This window comes from Malus domestica, chromosome 05, assembly GCF_042453785.1.
Source record: "Malus domestica chromosome 05, GDT2T_hap1".
Lineage (NCBI taxonomy): Eukaryota > Viridiplantae > Streptophyta > Magnoliopsida > Rosales > Rosaceae > Malus > Malus domestica.
This window is the reverse complement of record NC_091665.1, coordinates 40,005,740-40,024,848: the sequence shown is the minus strand read 5'-3', so window position 1 is coordinate 40,024,848 and position 19,109 is coordinate 40,005,740. Positions and strand designations below refer to the sequence as shown.

The following is a 19,109-nucleotide window of genomic DNA, read 5'->3' as shown; positions in this document are numbered from 1 at the left end:
CAAAATTTATAAATGACACCTCCTTAAAATAGTTTTTTAAAACAGGCTCCTTATCCAAGAGGATTCTCATGTAATAACTTAAATGAAAACAAACTTTATGACTCACTGATTGTAGATTTACAAATACCATTAAATAATAAATAAATAAAACTACAAACATAACATTCACTCAATTATCAAAAGCAATTAAAAAAAAAACTGAATAAAAAAGCTTCAAAAAATCTAACCTTAAAATTTGACTTGAATATATAGCATTATTATATAATAAAATTGAAAAAAAAAATCGTTTTTATGGTATTGTTATTGGCACTTCAAATATTTCATTGTACACTCCAAAATTTTTAATTTAGAAAGAAAAAAATTACGCTTATATAAAGGGCACAACGAGATTTTAAACTGCTAATAAGGCAAAATTTTTACTATATAGCACTATTGCATATCAATTTTAAGATAATTTTGGCCAAAGGTCAATAAAAACTTACTATTAAGCCATATATCAATGACATATTTTTGTTTTGGACTTAATCAATGATATATTTTTATTAATTAGGCATAGATTAATAATGAATGCCACAAAAGCTTTAAGTCATTATCAAATTCATGAAAACACCAAAATACCATCCGAAGAAAAAGAAAGGAAGAAGAAGACACCGCCGATTTTTACAGACAGTGAGCAAACGGTGGAGAGAAAGAGAGAAAGAGAGAGAGAGAGAGAGAGAGAGAGAGAGAGAGAGAGAGAGAGAGAGAGAGAGTGTGTGTGTGTGTGTGTGTGTGACAATGTAGAAAAGAGAGGGAGAGGCAGAACCATAACAGAAGGAAGAGAGGAGCAAGTAGTGAATCCATGGATGGTGTCGACCAAAGGTGGCAGGAAAATCGAATACGACTAGCTCATCGACCAATTCGGCTGCCAGATAATTGACCAGTCGCTCGTCGATCGCATCCACTGCCTCACCGGTTGTCTTCCTCCACCGCGCCGTCTTCTTTGCCCACAGGTCCCTCTCTTTCTCTCTCTTAAATTTTCATCTTCTTTTTTTGTTCTGGAAAAATTGCAAAAAATTGAATTAGGGGTCAAATTTCGAATTTCTTAGATTGAATTGTCGAGGAAGGACTCGATTTCGGGCGGCCAGGGTTTGGAATCGGAGGCGGGGCAAGGGGATTTGAAGGGGGTGTTGAATCCACAAACCGATTTGAATCTCAATGCACACTCACAGAACATGAAACAGACACTACAATGAAGTGTAAGTGTCTGAATCCACAAACCTATTTGAATCCGAATGCACAATCATATGACAAGAAACAGTGTATGAATCCAAACCTTTTTTAATCCAAATGCACAATCACAGAACAGGAAACAGACACTGCAAGAAAAATGGAGGTTGAAGGTGGTGGGAGGTGCGATTTACAATGAAAGAGATGGAAATGTTTGGTGTTTTAAATGGTAATGGCATCATTTGTAATTTTAATTTGATTGAGGTGTTTTAATATATCTTAAAGTTTCATTGATCTACTTATAATTCCAATAAATTTGATTGACCTATTGTTAATATCATAACTTTTAAATTGATTTTATACAAAATCACCCTAAACTTAGTGTGGATGACATCAGCACAGTAATAAAAGGATTATATGGACAAACTAGAGTCATTGACTCCAAAAGAATGGAACCTAATCTTACACAATGTTGGTAGAGCAGTGAAATTTTTTTTTGGAGTGTGATATCCACACACTCCTTTTTACTTCTCCCACACCTTTTTTATTTTCGGCAGTCGGATCGGATGAATTGAAGAAGATCAACGGACAAAAATTAACAAGGGGTGTGTGAGAAGTAAAAAGGGATGTGTGGATAGCACATCCCTTTTTTTTGTAAGATTCTCTCTTTTTTTTTTTTTTTTTTTTTCCATCCCTTCCTATTTGAACAACCATAGTTAAGTAGGGATAGCAATTCTAATCGTTTTAGTGGATAACCGCCCGAATGGATTGGATTGGGGTATGAAAATTCGGGTATATTTTGGATATGGGAAAAAACCGTGAATATTATTCGGTTATGGTTTTGGATATGGTTATAGAGGTCTCCAATCCGTATCCGTTTCCGAATCCGAACCGAATATATAATATAATAGTATTATATATATATATTCATTATTTACCGAACTCATTACTTTAAGAATACAAAAGCTGCATTTTGTGGAAAAGTTCAAAAGTTTTGATATGAATCAAAATCTATGAGAATTCAATGGTATATCAAACACAATCACAACATTATCAATGTTTAGCTCTAATTTTTATGCTTCACAAGATCCATTCATTTTAGATGGCAAAAATTATGGAGTGGCCTCATTCAAATTTGAGACATGTGCAATTGCACTTTTTGCTCGCCCAGCCCCCTCTTTATCTGGTTGATAGGAAGCACTTGCATCGACTATTATACCGAAATCAAAATTTCCAATTTACTTTGCGTTATCGCCTATTGAACTCTTCTAATTGGATTAAATTGGATTAAGTTATTCGGAAACCAAAATTTCCCGTTTACTTTGTTCTTATTGCTTATTAAAAGACTGCTAGTTGGATTAAGAAAGTAGGGTATTGCCTGGATCAAACCGGTAAGCTATACTCAAAATATTGCTAGCGTGTCAACTAAATGATTTGAGTATTTCTGCGCCTGCTTTGCTGGGAAGATGATTTGAGCAAATTGAAATTTGACAAATTGGAATGACCTTTTTGCTTCTTTTTTTTTATCATTTTTTTTTGTCCTTTTTTTTTTTTTGATCAAATGGCTTTTTGCTTTCTTGTTTTGTTTGTTTGGTTACTTCTATATAAGGTAGAGAGTAAAAATAAGTGAGTGTGTGGATAACATTGCCCTTTCTGTAAGCCACTAATGTTAGTGAAGAATACTTTTTATTTGAAAGCAATTTATAGAAAGAAAAAAGAATCTCGTAAATCAACTATTAGTGCCGGGTGCAATAGTAGTAACTAACAATTGGGGTGCAATTTAGTGTTTTATGTATTTACATTCCAAAAAGTATCATGTATTCCTCAATAGTGAAATAAATGAGGAAGACTTTATATTGGTGCAAAAACAATTTCTATTTTTGCTATTTGGGTTAAGTCATCTAACAGACCGATCATAGCTAGATATCAAATTTATCATCTATATAAGAGACAATGAAAATTTAACATAACGTCTTCACTTTAAAGTAAAAAAAATATATAACTAAGTCATAATTCTAATGACTTCTTCAACATGAAACCTCCACTATAAATTCACATGTTTTTAACAAGAATTCGCGGATTTTTAGCCAGAAGGAAGTGTGAAAATTGAGAATTGAATCCACAACTACGTGTTGAAAGTCCAATAAAGTCATTACCTACTTCTTCCCATGCCTAATTTTATTTTTAATTTGTTTAATAATGTTGTCACTAAATTTGAAGTTTACATGATCTTTATATGTATTACCCTCGTTATTTCAAACAATTACCAAATGCCACTGAAATTTACGTGTCCACAGCCAATGCATCATTGTGGGAGTGGCAGTCTTGATAATTTCTCCTTGAGCAAGGTTAAGCTTGAAAAGGCCTGGAGATTTGACAGATTAGATTATACTTCCGCATGTGAACTTGTCTCCATCAACAAGAACAATACTAAATAAAATACATGGTCAATCAAACATACGCATATTTCCATGTTGTAGTCTTTGTCCCACTCGTCACACATTCATTGTTTAATTCCAATTTGCTTTTATATAATTCATCTCTCAATGCCTCATTCTCTCATTCCAAACTCAATTCCTCCATCTTCTGAGCTCTATTTCCAACTCGTCGGAGCTCATAGCTTCAGCGGTAGAGCACTCAATAGTCAATCCTAATACATCTACCACAAGAGTTTAACCTTTATTTTCCGGCTATGTGCTTGGAAATTTGAGCAGCATCAACAAATCCAGACAACCATGACGCTATCAACTATGATATACACATATCTTCCGGCCACTCAAGCCGCCCCCGGTGCAACCCGGTTTTCCCTAATCCGAGCTTGTCATCATCAAGAAGCTGTTCTTGACCATCCCCATCAAACCAAGACATCAAACAAAGCCAACCGTCTAGCTGAATCCCTAGCCAACCTCCTTCACCTCCACATAGATACTCCTCAAAGAACCAACATTAACCCTAATAATTGGAATCTGTTCACGGAAGAGATGCATTCAACTCCCACAACTTCTCCGAAAGACATCATATCCGAAAAATGGCGCGAAATCCACGGGTCCAATGATTGGGAAGGTCTTTTGGACCCTCTCCACCCTTGGCTAAGAAGGGAGATTGTCAAATATGGTGAGTTTGCACAAGCAACGTATGACGCTTTCGATTTTGATTCCTTCTCCGAGTACTGCGGGAGTTGCAGGTACAACAAAAACAAGCTTTTTGATGTGTTGGGTCTAGACAAAAATGGCTACAATGTTAGCAAGTACATTTATGCAATGTCACACATCGACATGCCACAGTGGTTGGAGAGGTCACACTTGGCTGACACTTGGAGCAAGCATTCCAACTGGATGGGGTATGTTGCCGTAAGCGATGAGGAGGAGACTAGGAGGATTGGGAGGAGGGACATTGTGGTGGCGTGGCGGGGGACCGTGGCGCCATCAGAGTGGTATGAGGATATGCAAAGGAAATTGGAGCCGATTGGGAGTGGAGATGCCAAAGTGGAACATGGGTTCCATGGGATTTACACTGCCAAGAGTGACACCACAAGGTACAACAGATCTAGTGCATCAGAGCAAGTCATGAAAGAAGTGGCTAGGCTCGTGGAGTTGTATCAAGCAAGAGGTGAAGAAGTGAGCCTTACAATCACAGGGCATAGCTTGGGAGGTGCATTGGCTTTGCTCAATGCCTATGAAGCTGCCGAAAAACTCCCTGGCCTTCCGATAAGCGTAATTTCCTTTGGTGCCCCTAGGGTGGGAAACATTGCCTTCAAGGAAGAGCTACACCAAATGGGAGTCAAGACATTGAGGGTTGTGGTTAAACAAGACATGGTTCCGAAAATGCCAGGCCTTGTTTTGAATGAGAGTCTTCAGAAGTTTGATGATATTACGGGAACATTGGATTGGGTTTACACACATGTTGGAGCTGAATTGAAGCTCGAAGTTGGTTCTTCGCCTTATCTCAAGCATGGCAGGTTCAATCTGCCCGGGTTTCATAGCCTCGAGACATACCTCCATCTTGTGGATGGGTTTTTTAGTACAGAAACTACTTTTAGATCAAATGCTAGGAGGGATATTGCCTTGGTGAACAAGGGATGCGACATGTTGGTGGATGATCTTAAAATCCCACAGTGTTGGTATCAATTGCCACACAAGGGGCTAGTAAGAAACGCTCATGGGAGATGGGTTAAACCAAAACGAGACCCCGAAGACATACCTTCACCTACAAGAGAAGCACAAGCTCATGCTCTTCAAGGAGAGATGATGCAACCATCATCAGATTATACACTTAAATCTTTATGTGGTACTTAATTAACATGTAAATTTTGACGGTTGATTAAGAACTTGAATGTTTGGCCTACTTGTTTGCCTTGTTTTTTAAGCATCCTCAATGTTCTCTGTGTTTTACCCTGTGCTTCGTCATTTTAATTTTGGAATGCTCAGGTCGATTGGTTCTCTCTTAAAACGCTTGCCATATTCCGCCCAAATGCACAGGATTTCTCGGCCATAGCACTAACTAAATAATTTTCAATTTTTAGTTTTCAAAACAATGAACAAGACTAAAAACAAAGTGGTTGTAAAAGAACCGCTAAGTGTTGCAGTGTCATATTATAAAGAATAACGTCATTGGAAATACCGATCATTTTATAACTAGACAATGTTTTGTTAATTTAACATACACGCTTGACTCATTGTCTGACAACTTAAATTTTTGAAACCTTATGTTTATCTCTAAGAGCATAATGACATGTTCACATAGGTCTCATATATATACAGCTCATCATCTAATAGTTTTTCGACATTTCAGCCCACTCCAAACAACTCCCACATATTTAATTTCTCTACTTTTATAAACAAAACTCATATTATAAATCATGTTAATTACGTGTTTCAATAAAAATAATAATTCAATTCAGATGTTATTGGCTGACTTTGATAAGATAAACAAAATAATTTCCCACGCCTTTAATAATGTATGGTTCCGCCGTTTTTGTTGTCTAACAAAATCATAATTATTAGACACAGTTTTGGCGTGCTTATAGCCCCATGAAATAATAAATAGCTAGTTGCATATGAGATTTTTTTTTTTTTGTTTGGTTGTGTGGCGGCCATGGTTGGGGCAAACTGGCAAACTGGGCATACATGCATGGTGCTTGATAAAAGATCGGTATCAAATCAATTTGTGTCAACCTTCCAATGAGTATATTTGTATGTAGGCAATTTATTTGTTAGCTTCGAAAGTGTAGAATTTTTTGTTGAGAGTGAGAGAGATACAGGATTCAATTGGATTCTCCATAGATTTGTATTCAAATAATATTGATGACATGCCATAACTTGAACGATTAGTAAAGTAGTCAAGATGTAGTTGATGTTGTTAACTGAGGTAAATGCACTGTTTCTAAAGGTCGTACCTAGTGCACAAGACTCCCGCTTTACGCAGGGTCTGGGAGAGGTGAATGTCGGCTAGCCTTACCCCCATTTATGGAGAGGCTGCTCCCAAGTCTCGAACCCGAGACCTACCGCTCATGGGCGAAGGCACTTGTCATCGCACCAAGTGCGACCTCTTATGAATGTAGAAGCTCGGAATTCATTGCTGCTATATCATCTTGTCATTGACAGTGATATAACCATAGCCAGAGAAAAATAACCCAACTTAACAACCAAAATAACCAAACCAGCAATTAGTGGACGAGAAATTTGGCACACCATTGGACGTACAAGACATATTATTATTGTTCAGGCGCCAAATAACTTAACCTTGGAAACTTTATATTAGAAGTGATGTAAAAATGGCCAAGCGTCTTGAAGGGCTTATGGGGATGGACAAAAGGTTTGAAATTGTTGTCCCGAGGAATTTCTCTTTGTTCTGTTTTAGGGTTTCGCCATTGGCAAGTAGCAACAAGGCTCCAACTCCAAGTGATGAAACCCGCGTAATTAACGAGGTGAACTGCAAGTTTCTGGAGGCCATCAATGCCTCAGGTCGTGTGTACATGACTCATGCTATGGTGGGAGGTATACATGTGTTACGTTGTGCAGTGCAAGTCTTATATATGGAAGAAAAACACGTAGTCATGGGTTGGAAAGCGGTCCAAAAGCATGCAGATGCCATCCTCAGCATGTATTGCTAGACACGTCTAGGGGTGTTTTGTATTAGTAGAAATTCAACTGGGACTAAACCCTTTATCCTTCTAAACGCATCGTGGATTAGCTATATTTTCTCTTATACAGTAAGTGGAGTGCACGTTGACTTTTTTTAAGTGATGAACTTAATGCAGAGCGGAATGTAACATGATAGGTGTTATCACAAGCATGAATGGGCTTCCGTCTCCTTCTTTTCCTCCACCTCCTTCAATCATACTTTATCAAGTCACAGCCGTCGCCACCTCTCAAAACTTCGGCATCCTCGGCAACGGCCGCCTCCACGTCATCGAACTCTCTCCCGCCCCTCTGGGCCCCGGTGTACCCCGCCAACCAATCACCGAGCTCGTCTCCTACGACACCGCCGACGGCGTATACGACGTCGCATAATCTGAGTCCCACGATTCCCTCCTAGTCGCTGCCATCGCCGACGGATCCGTCAAGATTTACGATACCGCTCTCCCCCGACCTCCAACCCCCTTCGCTCCCTCCACGAGCACACGCGCGAGGTCAGCTCCGCCGATCACAACCCCACGCGCCGTGACTCCTTCCTCACCTCCTCCTGGGACGACACCATTAAGCTCTGGACCGTTGACCGCCCTACCTCGGCTCGAACCTTCAAGGAACACACATACTGCATTTACCCCACCGTATGGAACCCCCGCCATGCCGATGTATTCACCTCTCCGACGACTGCACTCTGCGCGTGGGACGTGCGAGAGCCTGGATCCACCATGATCATCCTCGCGCATGAGCTCGAGATCCTCGCGTACGATTGGAACAAGTACGACGACTGCTGTATCGCCATGGCGTCCGTCGACAAGTCAATCAAAGTCTGGAACGTGAGGAACAATAAGGGAGTGACCTGGAGTTGTCACTTCGGAGGGTAATCATAAAAAAATATAAAATAAAATTAAAAAAAAAGGGCAAGCCCAAAATAATGGGTTGCAATGTCATGTGGAGGGCGAAGACCCATATACTCAAAAGAGCTAGGCCCTATAGCTCCAAAATTATTCGGCACCCTGCCGCTATTATCACCAACCAGGTGATCAAAAGTACGCCCAGTACACCAAAATTATTCGGCAGCCTGCCGCTATTATCACCAACCAGGTGATCAAAAATACACCCAGTACTCCAAAATTATTCGGCAACCTGCCGCTATTATCACCAACCAGGTGATCAAAAGTACACCCAGTACTCCAAAATTATTCGGCAACCTGCCACTATTATCACCAACCAGGTGATCAAAAGTACGTCCAGTACTCCAAAATTATTCGGCAGCCTGCCGCTATTATCACCCACTAGGTGATCAAAAGTACGTCCAATACTCCAAAATTATACATGAGCATCACTCATGTCAATCATACATAAACATTCATGAGCATCACTCATGTCAATCATGCATAAACATTCATGAACATCATTCATGTCAACATTCATGAGCATCACTCATGTCAACATTCATAAGCATTACTCATGTTAACATTCATGAACATCACTCGTGTCAACATCCATGAGCATCATTCATGTCAATCAAAACATTCATGAGCATCACTCATGTCAATCAGCTTCGAAAGCTTCATTTACAGAGCTCCAGCTTCGAGAACTCCAGCTTCAAAAGCTTCATTTACAAAAGCTCCAGTTTCAAAGCTTTACTTGCAAAGCTTCACCTACAAAGCTTCAGTGCAGGGTATACAAATACCGCCTCCAAACAACCGCCATTTCGGCCTATACATGGATTCAATTTGAAGTCTTCAGCCAATAGACTCTATTGACTGAAGACTTGGGGGACTACATTATGTACCATATATTGGGCCTCAACTGGGCCTCATGAAAAATAATTGGGGGACTTAGCTCATTATTTATGTACTAAGGAGCAAGCCCTTATTCTATAAAAGGGACTCCTTCACTTTCACTGGAGAACACCCAGTATTCATGTACTGAAGAGCGAGCCCTTATTCTATAAAAGGGACTCCATCACCATCATTAGAGAGCATCGCCACCTACTGAGCAACCGCCTTGCTGCGAGCATCAACTCTAGCCCATCATTTATGTATTGAAGAGCGAGCCCTTATTCTATAAAAGGGACTCCCTCATCTTCAACACCACAAGCCGAGCCAACTAAAACAACATAAGCCACAAACCGAGTAGCATCGCAACATGTGCTACTTCTAGTTGAGCATTATTTCAGATTGAGCATCGCCTCATATCGAGCATCAGTTCAAGACGACATCTAGTTACTTCGGCCCACACATGGACTGAATTTCAAGTCTCCAACCAAAAAACTCTCTTGACTAAAGACTTGGGGGACTATTGTTTGTACCATACTTAGGGCCTCCATATTTAGATCTCGTATAAATACTCGGGGGACTCAAATGTAATTATGTAATAAATGAAGGAGCAAATATGTAATAAGTGATGAGCCTTTATTCTATAAAAGGACCCCTCACTCTCCTCATTAAGGGAGGCCAATTCTTAGGCCATGGGAATAGCTCTCTCACCCTCAGAAGCTCTCACCCTCTCATCCTTTCACAAACAGAGAAATACAATATCAGTGTGGACGTAGCCCAAACATTGGGGTGAACCACGATACATCCTGTGTTCTTTACTTTTTTGCAGATTCACGGTCGGATTTACGTTGTTCCAAGACCCCTCCAGTTTTGTGCATCAACACATGTAAAACTGGAAACAAGAAAGTGTAAAGATATTTAGATACTCCATATATAACTAAACGAGAAATTATTACATGATGACAGTTTCTTATTTGGTAAATATAAGACGTCCAGAACGCACAGTACGACTGTCACATTCTAAGAACTACTACAACAATTGACCACTGCTTATTACCAATAATAACAATTGTCGTTGTAAACAGTAAAACCCAAGCACTGCGACAAGTAATTAAACTAGGAAATGAAGGAGGATGCAATTCGTGAAGAAAGTCTTTGCTCAAGAACGAACATAAGTTTACAATTCAATCACATCACCAAACCGAGTTGTTCTTTTAAGCTCAAACCAATCCCTCATCAACTTATAGTGTTTGGCTACACTTGCACATCTTCATTCAGTCTCATATATGGAGTTCTCTTTCAGTATATTTGTATCTTCATCTCTGCGCTAGAGCTGGACTTACAAATTAAACTGCAAAGAATGGAGGGAAAGAGAGGAAATGAGTCAAACAATAATCATTTAATTAACAACAATGTCTTGAAAGACTAAGTTGCGTTACAAGATCCACAGTTCTAAACCCTAATTAAACCTTTGTATGGCAAATTCAAACAGTTACGTACATGAGCCCCCTTAAATATAGAATTTTTCATTCAATACATATAGCACCCTTAGGAAACTACACTAGGACAAAAAATGAGCAAAGAACTATAAGCAAGTACATCTAGTAGCGTAGGTGTTAAATTTCTATTGTAGTTTATTTTTTTGGTAAATAAATTTCCAATGTAGTTTAGTATTTTACTTTGACAATATTAAGATTTAACAGAAATAAATTAGTATCGCCTAATTTATTTCTTGATAAGCAATTAATTTCATTTCGAGTTTCGTATGTGTATGTGTGTGTAGACATTGAAGTTGGTTATATGGTTTTAACATAAGGGAGTTTGTGATCTTCTCACATTGGAGGGTGTGGTTGTCTGAGCTAGTTTTGTCAAACAGACTAGCCAGATCGATGTATTAAAGGTAAGAAGAGAGAGTGTCTATGTCAAGGGGCAGATATAATGTCAAGAGAAAGTGATTGGTTTATGTGAGAGCCCTTCCATTACATACATGCCAAATGACAAGTCGAATTACAAGTTTTGATATAGAAAAGACAAATTACAAAGTGCAAAAAATACTTGCAACTCAAGTGATTAAACGAAAATCAAACTTATATCAAGACAAATTCAAAATACACAATATTCAGCATATAGACTTTAGATTACAGAAACAAACTTTCTCACCACAATAAACCAAGAACGAAAGACTCTTCTCTCAAAAAAACGAAAAATAGAAAAGAAATTAAAGAGTTGATTTTGCACACCATATATGTAAATAAGTTGACATTGAAGAAATGAGAAAAACTTATTAAGCGTACACTAGTGATCAAATGTTTCATGAATCCCAAGAAAACCCTTGAAGAAGTTTTAGAACAAGTTTGGTATCTTTCTTGGATCTATTTCTTGTGTATTTTAAATCAACGAGTATTAGTTGTGATATTTACACTCATCGTCTTTAAAAACTATAAATTAGTTTCAAATTAAATACCTAACAATTAACTACTAATTAATTCAACTCCCCCTTTTCAGAAAAATAAAGTAACAAGTCCATATTCCTAATCACTTTTTCCCCACACGTATTTTGGCATGCAAATGATGCTTTACTAACGAAAGTATATGTATAACGCAATAGAGCAATGGTAATATATATTTCCTGTAAGAATTAATATATAATTCCAATTAAATTCTCCCGAAAAGAATCATACATAATCGAGAAAGATATAAGCATGTTGATATGGCTGCTAGTTTATTCGTGAAACATTAGTTTAAATTGCATTTCAAAGCATTATAACACTTGCAAGTTTAAGAAAAGAATAGTGGAAGCACTTTCTGAAGAACAAACTTAAACCTAAGATCCCAATCACTTAATATATACAAATTAATAAAACAAGTAGAGAACCACCAAACAGAAAAATTAACCAGAATCTTACCTTGTTTATTTTGGCTTTGGAGCTGTTATATTGACACTCCAAAAATGTCATCACACGTATTTTGGTATGCAAATGATACGTTACTCACGAAAGTATATGTATCATGCAATAGAGCAATGGATTTATTTCCAGTAAGAATTAATATATAATTCCAATAAAATTCTTCCGAAAAGAATCATACATAATCGGGAAAGATATAAGCATGTTGATATGGTTGCTAGTTTAGTCGTGGAACATTAATTTAAATTGCATTTCAAAGCATTATAACACTTGCAAGTTTAAGAAAAGAATAGTGGAAGCACTTTCTGAAGAACAAACTTAAAACCTAAGACCCAATCACTTAATACAAATTAATAAAACAAGTAGAGAACCACCAAACAGAAAAATTAACCAGAATTCTACCTTTTTTATTTTGGCTTTGGAGCAGTTATATTGAAACTCCAAAAATGTCATCATACAGTTCTTTCTATACAAATTTCCTTTGTATTTTTAAAAAATTGAAGTACAAAATAAATTTTTGGAGACTCAAAAACAATTTATTTTTATTTTCATTGGTACAGTTTTACTCTGTCAATATATAAATAATAAAGAAAGTGTTCTGCATAGTACATACCAAGGATGGGAAATTGTTTATTGAAGAAGGAAGGCATGCAAGGGAGAATCTCAACTCTCCTCGCCTTCTGATTTCTGCTGCGATTGCTCGGCCGCCGGTTGTGGTTGGAGCATCAGCTGAGCCTGAAGCTGATATTCAAGGGAATTCTGATGATGTGCAGTTGCTTGCTGTTGGACCTGGTTATAATGGTTATTATCAAAAGCTCCACCCAAACCCAATGAACCAGACACCACACCATTACTAGCAGCAGCTGCGGGAATCTGATTAAACCCATTTCCAGTAACTGAACTCGCTGCGGTGTCCATACCATTGATATTGAACCTCACAAGATCTTGCTGATGAGCCTCGAACAATTGTTGCTGATGCTGGTCGCGAATCACAAGCTGACCTCCACCACAGCCCTGCTGGGGCGGAGGGCCAGTGGAAACCCCCAACATAGGCACAGACCCGTTCATGTCTGTTTGTTGGGGCGGAGGAAAAACGGGGATCATCATTGCCTGAGGGCCAATATAGGCAGACAGATCTTTCTTGGCGTTGTAGAGGTCAGTCTGGACTTGCTTGAGCCTGTTCTGGAGGATTGAGATGAAACCAACGCACCCATACACCGGGTCCCGAAGACGAGCCTCCGCCTCATAGGCCAATGATGTCACCGCATCTTCACGGTGTGCAACATTGAGTTCGTTCAGGATCTTGGCGACGTTGCTCGCACCGTAAACCTTGTGAACGTTTGCGAACTTTTGAGGTTGGTCGGGTGGGAAATAGGGGGCGAACACGCATTCTTGTGTGCATTTTCGCCGTAAAAACTTGCACGCAGCGCACGGTGAATGAGTGTTTGACGACATTGTTTTTAGGTTTTACTTGATTTGTCACAACAAACTGCAAAGAGGAATTAACAAGAACAGAATCTAATCGTCAGAGCACGATAAAATATATTATGTAAGAGAATTGGGATTAAGAAAACCAAAATAATTAATTAAAAACGTAATTAACCCTAAATTTAATCCATTTCTTGATGATCAATTATTCTTTAACCCATGCTGAGGATAATTAGAGTTCAAGAGCCAAATTTTGAGAGTTCATTGGGAAAAAAAACCCTAACCCTAACCCTAGCTAGACAATTAATGAAGAAACATCGAGGAAGAATGGTATATATATACCTAAATAGATGGATAGGCGAAGCGATATCTCTCCACAATTTCGAATCCCCTTTGTCGTCTTCGTCTATCGGTCTTTGGATGAGGAGAAAAGAAATGCAAATTAATTAGAGGGGAGTGTTTAAGAGAGTGAAGAGGGGAAGAGAGAGAGTGGTTTTTTTTTTCTTCTCTCCGGAGCCCTGTGCTACTAATAAAAAGGAGAACTGGCAGAATATATATATATGGTGTATGTTAACATAGAAATTAATTAGGCACATTATATATGGTAATATTAAAAATAGAGAAAGCAATTAGGCAAAATAATATATAGAAACTTATTGGGTAAAGTACAAAAAATTACCTCAACTATTGGTGTCACGACACTTTCATACCTCATCTTTTAAAATTGACAATGTTATACCGCATCTTACGAATTTGTGACAATATCATACCTCCGTCAGTTTTTCTGTTAATTTCTCTGTTAAATGCTGACGTGGCCCGACACGTGTCCCACTCACTAATCCAATTGGATTAAAAAATAATAAAATATATTTTTAATAATAAAATAAAATAAAATAAAATAAAATATATATATATATATATATATATATTAAATCTCTCACTCTCTCCTCTCTCTCTCCCCCCCTTTCTCGCCACTCTCTCTACAACCCAAAACCCCTTCCCACCCGTCCTCCACCACTCACTCTCTCCTCTCTCTCTTTCCCCCCTTTCTCGCCTCTCTCCCCACTTTCTCGCCACTCCCTCACTCTGCCTACCCAGTTCGTCCCCCCCCAACCCAACGCGCACTCATCTCTCCTCCCCCATCTTCATCTTCTTCCCCTTTTCCCTCTACCTACAACCCAGAAACAAAAAAAAATTCGAACCCAGTTTCGGCCCAAGAATAAGAAGAAGAACCCTATCTGTCTCCTCCCCATCTTCATCTTCGGCCCCTTTTCACTCTACCTGCAACCCAGAAAAAAAAAAATCGAACCCAATTTCGGCCCAAGAAGAAGAAGAAGAGAAAAGAACAAAAAAAATTGAAAACGAAAAAAAAATAGGGTAAAGTACAAAAAACTACCTCAACTATTGGTATCACAACACTTTCATACCTCATCTTTTAAAATTGACAATGTCATACCTCATTTTACGCATTTGTTCCAATGTCATACCTTCCGTTAGCCTGACCGTTAATTTGTCAGTTAAATGCTGACGTGGCTTGATTCGGGACCCACTTTCTATTAAAAAATTAATAAAATATTATTAAAAACTAAAAAAATTATTTAATATTTTTTAAATATTAAAATAATAAAGAAAAGTAAAAACAAAAACAAACAAACAAAAAACCAAAGCTTCGTCCCTCCCCACCCTCTCCTTCCTTCCTTCCTCCCTCCCTCCCTCCCTCCTCTCCTCTTCTCCCCTATCTACCAGCTGCAACCCAGAAAAAAGAAGGAAAAAAAAAAAAAAAAACCTACCTTCGTCCCTCCCCACCCCCCCCCCCCCCCGGCCGACGTCATTCTCTCTTCTCCCCCATCCCCCCTCCACCCCCTCTGCAACCCAGAAAACAGAAGAAGAGAAGGAAAAAAAAAAACCTTTGTCCCTTCCCCCCCTCGCCCAGATCCGGTCACATCCCTCACCGCACCAACCCCACCCCCCACCCCCCCCAAGATCCCAAGATCCCCACACCTGCAACCCAAAATCCACCAGCCCCCAAGAAGAAGAAGAAGAAGAAGGAAGAAGAGAGAAGGAAAGGAAAAAAAAGGAGGAGGAGCAGTTCGTCCGTCCCCTACTCCCCCCAACCCAACCTCCAGAAGAAGAAGAAAAAGAAGGAATGAGAGAGGGAGAAGAAAAAAAAAAAGGAAACCAGTTTGTTCGTCCCCCCCCAACCTAACCTCCTGAAAAAGAAGAAGAGAGAGAGAGATACAGAGAAAGAAAGAAAAAAAAAACCTAGTTCGTCCCTCCCCCTAAAGCCAACCTACAACCCAAAAAGAAGAAGAGGAAGAAAAAAAATAAAACATAAAAAAAAGGAGAAACCCAGCTCGTCCGTGCAGAAGAAGAACAATAGAGAGAGAAGAAAAAGAAAAAAAAAAGGGATGCAGAAGAAGAAGGAGAAGAGAGAGAGAAAAGAAAAAGAAAAAAAAGAGATATATATATATATATTTAACTTTTTTCATTATTTTAATATTTAAAAAATATTAAACGATTTTTTTTAGTTTTTAATAATATTTTATTAATTTTTTAATAGAAAGTAGGATCTGAATCAAGTCACGTCAGCATTTAACTGATAAATTAACGGCCAGGCTAACGGAAGGTATGACATTGGCACAAATTCGTAAAATGAGGTATGACATTGTCAATTTTAAAAGATGAGGTATGAAAATGTCGTGACCCCAATAGTTGAGGTAGTTTTTTGTACTTTACCCAAAAAAAAAAAAAGTGACTGGATGTTTCGGCCCAGGAGAAGAAGAAGAAGAATGAGGAGAGAGAAGAACAAAAAAAATTGAAGATGAAAAAAAAAAAAGTGACTGGATGTTTCGGCCCAGGAGAAGAAGAAGAAGACGAAGAAGAAGGAGGAGGAGAGAGAAGAAAAAAAAAAGTGAAGAAGAACGAAAAAAAAAAAGTGATTGGATGTTTCGGCCCAAGAGAAGAAGAAGAAGATGAAGAAGAAGAAGGAGGAGAGAGAAGAACAAAAAAATTGAAAACGAAAAAAAAAAGTGACAAATCCAGTTTTGGCCCAAGAGAAGAAGAAGAAGATGAAGAAGAAGGAGGAGGAGAGAGAAGAACAAAAAAAATTGAAAACAAAAAAAAAAAGTGATAAATCGCCCAGGAGAAGAAGAAGATGATGAAGAAGGAGGAGAGAGGAACAAAAAAATTGAAATTGGTGCGGGAGAAGGAAAGATGCCGCACCCCTAGGAAATTTTTTTGTTTTTGTTTTTTTATTCTTAATTTTTAAATATTTAATTATTTTTTAATCCAGCTGGATTAGTGAGTGGGACACGTGTCGGGCCATATCAGCATTGAATAGAGAAATTAACAGAAAAACTGATGGAGGTATGACATTGTTACAAATTGGTAAGATGCGGTATAACATTGTCAATTTTAAAAGATAAGGTATGAAAGTGTCGTGACACCAATAGTTAAGGTAGTGTTTTGTACTTTACCCAAACTTATTTATAACAAACCACAAGCTGGTGGACTAGTGGTAAATGACAGATTACGAGGCTTCCTTAATACTAAAAATCGGGGGTCTCGGATTCGAAACCCGCTGCTGGTGTGATAGCCAGACTTGTGGCCAGGGGGAGATTGAAATGTCTTTGTGACAATTATAATTGACATATGACCTTGTGAAAGAATGACATATGACCTTTTGCAGGTTTAGAGCTCAAGATGTTGATTCACCACTATTCTTATAGGAAGACTTTGGATGCGATCTCTATCTATGAATATCCTTTGACTAAAACCTTGTTGGTTTTCAATTTTTTATCAAAGTCCTTGAAATTAATGTGGTAATTTATTTCTATATATGTTACTATATTTCTTAAATTAAAAATTAAAATTTATAGTTGTTTATATTAATAAGATTTTAAATAAAAAACAATAATTTGTAGGATTAAAAATATTAAAATATAAATATATTATTGTGTGTGTGTGTGTGTATATATATATATATAAACATGGGTACATTCATCAAAATTAACCAAAAAATTATTGTAACAAAACATGGGTACATTCTTCAAAAAATCAAAAAAAACAACAAAAAAAGATATTAGGCGTAATAACATTAGTAAATTTATTCAATTAAACTTGACATGGATACATTCTCAAATCAAAGAAAAAAGAATTTACCCATATAAGTTTAAAAATGAATTAGAAAAAAATTGAATAGATTTTATATAAAAAAAAATATGGTACATTTTACATATAACAAATTGGTATATTTAAGAATGAGTACATTTTAAGATTAAAAATTTGAAAAAAATTACATGAATGGGTTAATTGAAAATTTGAAAACACTTTTTTTTTTTAAAAAGCTAATGGGTACAAACTTATTCTAATTTTTTTATTTATTTTGGAAATATGAGTAAATTGTAGCAATGGTCCCTCAACTTTAATCAAATTAAAGCAATGGTCCCTCAATTAAAAATTCATTACCATTGGTCCATCAACTTATCAAAATGTGTAGCTATATTCATTTTTCATCAATTTCGTCAAAATTTTGTCAAAACAAGTTATGTTGGAATAACCATTTATATAATTAGGGTCCCTTAACTCATCAAAGTGTGTAATTATGGTCATTTTCGTTATCTACGTCAAAATTTTTATCAAAACGAGTTATGTTGGAAGAACCATTGCTATAATTGGGTTAAAGTTAAATGACCATTTATCCAGTTGAATTAAAGTTGAGAGACCAATAGTAATGAATTTTTAGTTGAGGGATCATAGCTGCACGTTTTGATGAGTTGAGAGACCAATGGTAATGAATTTTTAGTTGAGAGACCATTGCTCCAATTGAGTTAAAGTTAAGGGACCATAACTACAATTTACTTTGGAAATATTTTGAATTGAAATTAATAGTTAGGAGTTTAATAAAGGTGCGAGTATTAAAATTCTAAATCAATTATTAATTCTTATTTTAAAAAGTTATGTAACTGACATGTAAATTCATTATTACATTAATGTTGGGGACTTTGATCAAAATCTAAAAACTAATAAGGTTTCAGTCAATGAATATTAGTAATTAGACACCGAATACTAATTTTTCCATTCTCATAAATGGGTATTGAGAAGTTGATTCACTTATTAAGTAACGCCAAAGACACCAAATTTGTACAATAAATTTCTTATTGAAGAAAATACAAAAAATAGGTGAAAGCATCAAATGGAAGTTAGAGATGTACATAATCAGATAACAAGGTGTTGTAAAAATTGGGCCAGATAGCACTAATAGTACTCCTTGTAGCGTATGCCATACTTGAGTTTCATTGTGCTCTTTACGTCTAATCACCTCAAAATGAAAAATCATTCTCCTCGACTATCAATATGATTTAGATTTACAAAGCTATCCATTCTAATTCAATTATCTGTATCTGTACTAAACGAGGCTTAAGAGAAGAAGATTGACACCATAAGGAGATTCACGAATATGAAATCAAACAAAGCAAGATGGGAAAAAATAGATTAAACAATAATGGTTTGGGTGTTACATTTTCTGTATTTTTTGTCATTATAGACAATGTGACATGCGGTTCATGATAAACAGGATCCGAGGTTTATATGCTCCAGAATATTTTTCCTAGATTCATTTCATTTGATGAATTTAGCTTTTCACCGGAGGACTT

General features: G+C 37.2%; 2 protein-coding genes and 1 pseudogene across 2 annotated transcripts; 2 read left to right on the top strand and 1 right to left on the bottom strand.

Moving 5' to 3' along the window:
* The first annotated feature begins 3,756 nt into the window (after window positions 1-3,756).
* On the top strand, window positions 3,757-5,553 carry LOC103435185 (phospholipase A1-Igamma1, chloroplastic-like). Its single transcript, XM_008373584.4, has one exon. The coding sequence runs from the start codon at window positions 3,945-3,947 to the stop codon at window positions 5,502-5,504; it is 1,560 nt and encodes a 519-aa protein (XP_008371806.1). The 5' UTR covers window positions 3,757-3,944; the 3' UTR covers window positions 5,505-5,553.
* A 1,429-nt stretch (window positions 5,554-6,982) lies between these two features.
* Window positions 6,983-8,221, top strand: LOC103435205 (peroxisome biogenesis protein 7-like; annotated as a pseudogene).
* Window positions 8,222-10,028: 1,807 nt separating this feature from the next.
* LOC103435184 (LOB domain-containing protein 36-like) lies at window positions 10,029-14,397 on the bottom strand. Its single transcript, XM_070821656.1, has 4 exons — window positions 14,135-14,397; window positions 13,798-13,869; window positions 12,641-13,516; window positions 10,029-10,472 (listed from the first exon to the last, which is right to left on the bottom strand). Exon 3 carries the CDS (start codon window positions 13,480-13,482, stop codon window positions 12,691-12,693), a length of 792 nt encoding a protein of 263 aa, XP_070677757.1. The 5' UTR covers window positions 13,483-13,516; window positions 13,798-13,869; window positions 14,135-14,397; the 3' UTR covers window positions 10,029-10,472; window positions 12,641-12,690.
* Between the last annotated feature and the right edge of the window lie 4,712 nt (window positions 14,398-19,109).